General features: G+C 28.2%; 1 protein-coding gene across 2 annotated transcripts; it reads right to left on the bottom strand.

Moving 5' to 3' along the window:
• Positions 1 to 5,467: 5,467 nt before the first annotated feature.
• On the bottom strand, positions 5,468 to 9,786 carry LOC113849794. 2 transcript variants are annotated; one of them, XM_027479971.1, is made up of 2 exons: positions 9,645 to 9,786; positions 5,468 to 6,928 (listed from the first exon to the last, which is right to left on the bottom strand). In XM_027479971.1, exon 2 carries the CDS (start codon positions 6,875 to 6,877, stop codon positions 5,843 to 5,845), a length of 1,035 nt encoding a protein of 344 aa, XP_027335772.1. In that variant the 5' UTR covers positions 6,878 to 6,928; positions 9,645 to 9,786; the 3' UTR covers positions 5,468 to 5,842. The 2 variants fall into 2 exon arrangements, with proteins under 2 accessions (XP_027335772.1, XP_027335771.1); XM_027479970.1 differs by lacking the exon at positions 9,645 to 9,786 and adding an exon at positions 9,448 to 9,634 and having other exon boundaries at positions 5,545 to 6,931.
• Between the last annotated feature and the right edge of the window lie 264 nt (positions 9,787 to 10,050).

The raw sequence follows: 10,050 nt of genomic DNA, 5'->3' as shown, positions 1-10,050 counted from the left end.
TGTCATGATCTGGTTATTTCGTACTTTAGGTGGCAAAATGTGTTATTTTTAAAAAAATATTTTCGCCAACCGTTTTGGCGAAACAGCATGCCACGTCAACCAAATCACTTGAGACAAAAAAATAGTTTTAAAAAATCTATAATTTAAGAAGTTGTTTTTAAATTTAGAATATTTAAATAAAAAAGCCCAACTAAAGATGAAAGAATAGCAACAATGTCATAAAAAGTATTTTTTATTTTCGCAATTAATTATAAAAGCATGGGCTAAGTATATTTATTTTAATTGGTTCTTAAAAATATGTTATTTACTAAAACAAAAAGTGATATAGATTGTTAGAAACTAAAGGCATATTTAATCTAAAAGTATTATTTTATTTTAGGTTTTACTTTTTAATATTAGTATAAAAATGATAAATAAATTATTTACTTTTCATTGTTTTTTATAAAAAATTAAAAGAGTAACAAGATAATATCTTTTGTATTATTTGCAAGAAATTAGAATAATCTCAAGTAATAAAACTAGTAAAATTTAGGAAAATAATTTAAAAGTTGGGAAATTTTCAAATGTTAGATAATTTAATTAATTTAATTTAATTTCTTATATTTGTATTACTTCTTAAAATAATAAAATGTTCTTTACTCATAACATTTTTCATTTAGATAATAAAACTTCACAAAAATATTATTTGGTATGCTAACCAAAATCAAAATAATGTTCTCTTAAAAAAAATCAAAATATTGTAAGTCGTTTTTCATTTGCTCTCTAGTCTCTACTTCACTAAAAATTAATTAAATATTATTTTTATGGTAGTAATCAACTTCCCATTAATTTTTTAGATTTTTAGATATTGCACTCTGACAAGGAGATGACTTCATTGATTTCCATGACAATATTTTATAGGAAAAGAAAAAAGATTGATTAACCACTTGTTAAGGTTTCATACTTTTTTCATATTAAATTAATTAGTTCTTAGGTATCATATAATATTTCTATTTATATGTTTAAATTTATCTTAAAATGTTTATAATGTTAAAAATTGTATATTTTTTAACAATACCATTATTTATTATTTAAAAAAATTCACAATTACATTATAACTCTTTTAAGAAATACATTTTTATCAAAATAATTATTTTATAATAATAATATTAATTTATACAATCAGTAATTTTAATTTTGAAAAATATGCATTATTTATTTATTTCAAAAGGCAAATAACATACCTTTGGAGGAAGGATAAAAATATGGAAATGAACAATGACAGTGTTTTCCTTTCTTTAATTAATTGCATTAAAATGGCATGACAATTAAGGCTCACTTCTTGCCCACAGACCACGTCCCCATGACATTTTCTTCAACCCTCTTCCTCTCCTTATCTTTCTTTGCTCGCACATTTCAACATTTTCATTAATGCTTAAAGAAGTCCTGCACCATTTTAATTTTTGGATGCAAAATATATTGCATAAGATACGATTCAGATTCTTTGCATTTATGAACTGAACCCTGTCATTTAAAAAAAATTGTTTAAATAAATTTGATAAAAAAAGTTATTTTTATTTAAGTTAAAAAAATTAGTTTAAGTAAATTTAGTAAAAATGTGATTTTTACTTAAGTAAAAAAAATTATTTGAAGAACTTTCATTTTGTATCAATGACTATTTTGTTACAAAAAAAATCTTTACATGTATTATTCTACCAAATATTTTAAATGTATTGTCTAATGAATCATTCTATTAAGCATTTGTAAGATGTAACTATTTAAAATTGAGTTCAATTATTGAAAATAACTATAAAAATTATAGAAATAATGACTTTAAGAAATTAATTTAAAAATAACTGTAGTATCACATAATTGATAAAGTTTTTTATACATGTATTGTCAACAATAAAAATAACCATACGATCTTGTACAAAAATCTTCAAGATTTATATAGTTTAAAAAAAATTAAATTTTTTTATAATTTTAACTTAAGGGAACAGGTGACCTGTTTTTATGTAGGGTAAAAATAATACACATTTTTGAGAATTCTTTTATGAGTTGGACCAAAATAGTAATGTGTTTGAAAGAATTTACAAATTAATAGATTCTCATACATTTTTTAAAATTAATTTTGATAAATTTTGTTTTTGACCAATGGTTGGTGCATAAAAGTTGATCTTCATGAGTTCACCCATTAACATGCTTATAAAAGAACTTCCACAGGAAATTTTACTTACAATAATGAAAGATCATCGCTGCCTACTGTTCGTGCAAAGTTGCCCATCATCATTCGAAGCAACAAACATTATAACTCATAAAACTCGTAAAAGTACCTTTAATTTCTAATTTGACTTGTTTATGTATTAAAAATTTTCATATTAATTAAGAAGACAGTTAAAATATTTTTTCTATAAGAATTGGTTAAAATATTTTCATCATTGTCATGATTCAAATAACAATTTCATTAACATTACTTTTTAGAAATGACTTCAAACATATAATTTTTGTTTTTTTTTTCCGACAATGAAAGCATTTATTACATTAACGTAAAAAAGTGCGATAAACACTTTATTTTTAATAAAAGAGAATCACTTAACATAATTTGTAATAAATACTCCCTTCGTCCTATATTATATTACGTGTGGTTAAAGATTTTTTCACACACAAATTAAGAAATGTAATTAATTTTCTTATTTTTATTTATAATTTTTTATTATATCTCTATTACTCATTGACTAATTAATGAAATAGAATGTCAAAATTTTTTCATTAATCTAACACATGTTAAGATTATACATTAAAAACTTTCAACTGCTATTATTAAGAGTTATTACTGTATAATAATTAATAAAATCAAAAATTATTTAAAGAATATTTTAAGTAAAAACAAGTTAATGCATCATTGAAATGCTAATATATAGGTATTTTTTTCCTTCCAAAATGTCATTTATTAAGGGACAGAGAGAGTAATATTTTAAAATTTTAATTTTTATAAGTTTAGTCACATTATATAATTTATAGAATTAAGTTTTTTTTAATGAGAGATAAAATTCCATTATTGTTATATATATTTAAATTAATCTTAAATATTGATGTTTATATTATCTTCTTTAAATAATTTTATTTTCATAATTTTACTTTTAATTTTGACTGTCTAAACTCGAATTCATTCTTATCTATTAAAATAAAATTATAATCATTCTTTTGATATACTATTTGTATTTGCATTTCTTATATGTTTTTATTTATGTTTTTGAATGTTATATAAATTTAAAATACTCATGCAATACATAAAAATTGATAGTATATGTGAGTTTGTGTTCTGTAATTTAAATTGGTAATTATAATTTGTATATTTACTTCTTATGATAGCAAGTAAAATAATAATAATAATAATAATAATAATAACACAATATACCGCAAAGGAATAAAGGTGCATAACATCTTATAATTTTTTCTTCTCTTTCTTTGAACTACATTAAAAAAAAAAAAAAAAAAAAAAAAGGAGTGGTTTTGCTCTTCCCCTTTCCTTCCAATTAAATCTTCTTTCTTTCTCTCTCTTTCGTCAAGTCCAATTTAGTATTATAATTTAGGACGTAATTAGGTCATAGACATTTCAATTTCAATTTTTTATGTTTAAATTTTTTAAACTAAAATATATAATTTCATGTCAATTATTTAGAATTACAAAATATACAGTTTGAACAGTTTTAAATTCCTAACCTACCCTCTAAATATTGTCAATTTTTCATTTCTACATTGTTCAATCACCAATTCCACCAAACAATCGAATTAATATCTAATTCTATAATTTCTATAATTCAATAACAGAATCTGAAATTCTAAAGCAATTATAAGTTTGTCATATTTGAAATTAAAAATTATTATTTTAAAAATAAAATTCTAATTTCATCATGTAAACACATTCAATGGTGCATTATTTTTTTTTAATATTGTATATTATGTTATAATTAGCTGACGCTGTAGAATGATTAATTTCTTTTTTGTGATACTAACGTTCTTGGTGTTCAATTATACAAGGGTATCAATTTAAGTGAGTCACAAAATATTAATTTTAATTAAACACTTATTAAACAAATCCGTCCATATGTTATAAGTGTATTCAAAAGATATTAATACCTATTAGGTATTCAACACTTTAAATAAGAGGAGTGTTCATATTTCAAATCACTCTGTTTTTTTCTATTACAATACACTTCTAATTGCATGTTTTCATAAGAAATAAAAATTTATAAATTAAATTTCAAATTTTTTACAAAAATAGAAAAATAATATATAAAAATATATATTATTTACTATCAAGCACATGGATTAACTAACATAAAGTTATTTAAACTTAACTAATGATCTCAAGTTCAAATCTTAATGACGCATGTGTATTGAATATTTTTAAGTAGAATTTTGCCATCCACAATAATTCTATTTGGTTGAAGCAAAATTGATTATATATGTGATCTAAATCATAATAATATATACTATTTATATTTAAACATACAGAAGAATAAAAAATAATTGGCAAAATTAGAATTCAGTTGTATTAGCATGCATGAAGCTTCTGTTAAAACAATGGTAGTTTTGTAGCTTCAAGAAAATGTTTACAATGTCATCTCTAAACTCCAACAAACACTTGTAAACTCTGGCAAACACAAACAAGTTTTGCTTTTCAATTAATTTTCCAATGCATCAGCCACTAAGGTCCACTACATGTTGATGTTACAACAAACTTCATACGGGTGACATAAATCAGAAGCCTAGGCAGCTGAGAAAAAATATTTATGTCATCACTTCTATGCTTCCTTACTGAATCTCTAATTCTTAAGATAGTTACAGAGCACTTGTTTATGTCACCACTTTGGCATGCTTCCAACATTTGCAGACCCGGTTCAATATATTGCTATAAAATCCTAATTAAAATAATTTACAATGAACAAGATGCAAATAACTTAAGATGGTTATCTTAACATAGAAATTCAAGTCTTCATATAACTAAAATACTTCAATATTGTTGCTTCCTCGCTCTTTTTCAATTTCTTTGCTCATAACTTTGTAAACATCAAGATTAGTCTCATGTAATTTAAATTGAGGAAGGTTTGTGCAAACTATGTTTTCATTAAAAAATTAATATTTCAAAGTATAGTTTTTGACTCATTTGGATTACTTATTTTTTTTCACAAGACTCAAACCCAATATTTTACGTAAAGAAATCGAGCATGGAAAACTTGTACCAATATTCGAACACTAAAGTAAAACACAAAGCCTTTAAAGAATTTAAAAGTTGATAATGAGATTTTTGGATTGTAAAATACGGAATATTCCCTCAATACCTCGCCATTTATAAATGGACTCTGTTTTCATATATCTCAATTATCCACAGATTATGAGCACTCCTTTTACCAGGGCATTCAACTAGACAAAGTCAGATTTATCGAGATACATATTAAAACCATATCAAAGACAGAAGATATAGGAAGAAGAAAGAAAGATCCTATTACCCATAATTTATTAAAAATATAATAATAAGTGCATAAACTTTTCCTTCAGCCATCGACTATATAATTCTTCTTCCATCTTCATAAGTTGAGGCACGAAACAGATCACCCAATTTGTTCACAACTCGAAGATAACACACGAACAAAACAACCATTGATTACAGCATAAAGTACAGTAATTAGATAAGTTTTGTATGTAATTTACTTGTATATATATATATATATATCTATTATATGTGTGCCACTATCACTATGGTATATGGATGAGATGGAAAGCACCTATAACTAAATTTAAACCATATCTACTTACACTATAATTTGTTCCTTTCAGAATATCTTTACAATGGTATTAATCAGAATTCCCCATTGGCAGCAGAAGTATCAGAAGAAGACAATTGCTGCTTACGAGCTCTAGCGGTTAAACCAGCAAACCAAGCAACTCTCATTAGCTGCAGCCCGAGAATTAGCACCCACCAGCAAACCAAGCCCCTAATTGTATGCATCACCCATACCGGTGCACTGAGCTCAACCCCAAGCTTTAATCCCCTCATTAGCTGCAAGACACGGTAAGACTCGTAAATGACAGGGGTAACGAGCCAGACTGGTGATTGCCAATGCCAAGTCAATATCTCAGTCAGAAACTGTACTGACAAAAGAAGAAGATAAGGACCCAGAAGAACTGCAAATGAGATGAAGGGTAGTTGTGGTAGGAGAAAGCTCTTCTCAGATCCAAACATCATCAACAATGGAATAATAAATCCAGTAAGAGTTGCAACAATGTTCCAGAACTGGTAGCTGAAGGGAGCCTTGCTGTTGCTTTCTTGTGATGGATACTTTGGCCGTGAACAAGAGTCAGCCATGAGAAGAAAAAGGGTTGCACCAAGGTTAAAAATGCAATCAAGTCCAATCAAGGAAAGTAGGCTGGCTATATTGGGGCCAAGAAAGATCGAAGATATTGGTAACCACAATGTTGGGACCATGCCAGTCGCAAGGAGAACTGAAGGGCCTAGAAACCACAGGGGCCATTTGAAAAACTGAAGCTGCAGACCTGGCTGATATTTTTTCTCTACAAGCCCTTCAACATTTGTGGTTGATGAGTCAGCTGTGTTACTAGATTCAACGGTTTCAAATATATTGGCATTATTCTGCAAAAAATTATCACTTTGATTATCAGTAGGAGCATATGTGACAGGTGATGACTCCCATGGTGTTAACTTTGTGCACCATATGCAGGACTGATTAATGTGAATACTAGGAAAGGCGAGTCCTTGGAGTTGAAACGGTTTTCCAGATTTCAATAATCCTTGGCTTCTAGGATGTTGCCTTCTGAAACTAAAGGGATGCAGTTGATAATGAGTTTGAGTTAATGATGCCATTCCTCCATTCATTCTTTACTGCATATGCTCTAAAGGGTCTTATACTCTTCTGTTATCTTGCACCTGAAGTTAAGAAATAACAAAGTTTTGATGAAAAACACTGTTAACCTCCAAAATCAAGAAATTGAAGACTGTTGGAGTGAGTGAGTACTGGGATAAGAAAGCATACATCACCATCTTGATGCTACTTTAAGCAGAGAGTAGGTAGGTTTAGCAAATTTAAAAGGAAAAATGAAAAACAAATAAAAGAGCTATTCAAGGAACATGGACAAATTGAATTACAGGACCACTACTGAGAATACCTAATACTGTTCATCAATGCTGAAAGTGGCACACCATATGTTCCCTGATAAGTCAAAACTAAAAATAAAGTCCATTTCCAGCTTCACTTTCATTTCTTTTCTCACTAGTTTCCAACTAACAAAAACGAAGAAAGTGGAAGATATACTTCAAGTGTAACAGATGCAATCCAGGTCAAAAACAGAAACTCAGCAAGATTTCAGTGTACAAAGTGGTGTAAAGGTTTGAAGAGCGGTGCTATTTGCAAAGCTAAACAACGAAAACAAAAAAGGAAACCTTCAACAAGCAAAAGCAGTAGCCTTTTCTAGTTTCATTATGCAATATCACTAAGCTCAAATGCCAAAACAGAAAGCTGAAATACGAAACAAATCAGCATAGTAAAAACTACAAGTCAGACATAACTTAGGATTTTAGTTTATTTTCTCATCAGATGAAAAGACGATCTACTTAACTGTAAATACTTTCTAGTCAACTAAGATAATGAATTAGTTTACTATTTTTAAATGCGAAAAGGAGTTCGCATCATGGTGCATTTTCTTGTCAACAGCAAACCAAATCTACTGAACTCGAAGTACAATCAAGCAAATGAAAAGTGAATTTTGATCAGCCAGAACTCTCCAAATTTGCAGATTTCAGATGTTCAAAGTTCAAACTTTTTGGGATTTATGCCACCAGTATACTCACTCTGTTTCAAAATACCTATTATTTAAAGTAATCACATAAGAACTAACAAAGTATTAAATAAATCCAAAAATTAAAAGAAAAGTAAATGCAATTGACTACATTACCTGCTGTTAACATCCCCAAAATATTATTACCAATTAAAGCTCTGATATTCCATTTGATAGAGCTATCTAAAAGACAAGGATAAAATTGCCATTGCAAAAAAAAAAAGAAGAAAGAAAATCAAAGTTTTTCTTTACTTAGGCCGGCATATAAATTGAAACAAAGGGAGTGTCCTATGAAGCCGCAATACTTAGTATGACATTAATATGATATGATACAGATACAAGGAAACAGGAGATTTTTGAAAATTCAAGATATGATATGATGTAGCTACAATAGCATGAATTCAAAGAAACAACATATTTTATACACAAATAAAATATTTATAAAGATATATTGATGACTAATTCATATTAATGTATTACATTTGCATATTAGAACTATATGCAAGATGAGACTCATGAGTGCTGTGAGTTGTCAACCATCATCACCGAACCACAACTTGCTAGCCAGCACCACCAAACTGTGACCCAGTAACAAGTGACTTTAGCAAGACCCAAAACCACGGCTGTGTGTGAAAGACTTGAGCAATATACTAGAGTTCTTCAATTTTGTGTAAAATGTTACGTGTGAAAGCTTTGAGCATTATTGCATATGAGACTCATAAGAATCACAACCCCTATTTGTGTTAGACAGACCCATGCTGCCACAAGCTCTAGCTAGAGGAGACGAGTGATGATGATGGTCAAAGACTCTGTCTCAAGTGTTGAACAATCATGAAACTGAAACTGTTTCAATATTAACTAAGTTAAACGTATTGTATCTACTAGCCAGAAGCCATACTCAGATGTATTGAGTCGTATCCCAGCTGTATCTACTGGCAGTAATTTATTTTTCAAAATAAAATAAAAAATAAAATACTTTTCAGATACATATGATCTAATGCGTGTCCTACCCTAATTCTTCGGCCAAATTCGAGTATCTGCAGGCTTCATAGGGAGTGTCTATTGCAATTTCTATTTAACTAATTTTTAAGTAAAATACTTTTATTATTAATATGGTTATTCAACAACAACCAAGCTTTATCTCCCTAGTTCAGTGGCATCAACATAAGGGTTATATGAGAGGAAAAAGAGTAATTTAAACAAAAATCATTTACATGGGAGTTACATTAAACACACCCTAAAACAAGAGTGACTATCTAAATGCATAGATGTTTTGAGAAGAGTTATTTTATTCTTACAATTAATTAATTTTCCCCCATCTCTCTGTTGTATTATCCATTTTATTACACACCTTACTCTCCTCTCTTCCTATCTCTCTCCTAATTGTTGTAAAAAAACATAAGTAGAAATGGAAATTCTCTATTGAAAATGAGGGAGAATCCAAAACAAAAGCTTGTGTTAAATGGCCAGAGTATCATCAGAACCAAACTCCTTGGTCAGAGAAACCAATTCACCCAAACTTCTAAACACCTTTTCACCGAGTTATTATTTTTTATGATGAATATTAAACATTAATACTCAATAAACAAGAATTATTTCGATAATTCCCTATGCTCTATGATTTGGCATATATTGCAACGCTAAATTTCACAACTAACACTTTGACCTCGATGCAGTTAGAGCTGAATCGAGGGACATCACAAGCGCAATTCGAAGCAGAGATGATGGACCAAACAAAGAATAGAAAATGATACAATTGAATTGAGAGGAAAAGAGAGAAATTGAACAGAAAGAAAATGGAGAGTGACCTTTCGCTTTTGGTGAAGTGGGTGGGTACCGAAGCATTGCCTTCCCCGATTCAAAGGAACACCGTCCCCAGGTTAACGCTTATCACCTTCTTTTACTCTGATGTGGATCATAATAAACAGCAAATCATTTTTTTTCTGCACCAAACCCTGTTCTTGTCGTTATTATTATTATTATAAATTCTAGACTCATTAGATCAACTGCGAAGAAGAAATCTGTAAAGCGAAATTACATTCATTCAAATTTTTATAAATAACAGAAATATAAATAAGAAAATGTATAAAATAAAATAGATTTAAATAAGTATATATAATTCTTAAAAAAATTGAGAGGCTGTTTTTTAATTTCTTATATTTATTTTTTTAAAAATTATTTATTTTTTAATTTATATAATATTTTTCATAGTGA

Source organism: Abrus precatorius, unplaced genomic scaffold, assembly GCF_003935025.1.
Source record: "Abrus precatorius isolate BTA unplaced genomic scaffold, Abrus_2018 Scaffold9, whole genome shotgun sequence".
NCBI lineage: Eukaryota > Viridiplantae > Streptophyta > Magnoliopsida > Fabales > Fabaceae > Abrus > Abrus precatorius.
The sequence above is the reverse complement of the archived record's forward strand: the minus strand, read 5'-3'. Positions and strand labels throughout refer to the sequence as shown.

Coding starts and splice junctions, on each gene's coding strand:
- LOC113849794 (XM_027479971.1), bottom strand. CDS start 6,877: ATGAATGGAGGAATGGCATCATTAACTCAAACTCATTATCAACTGCAT.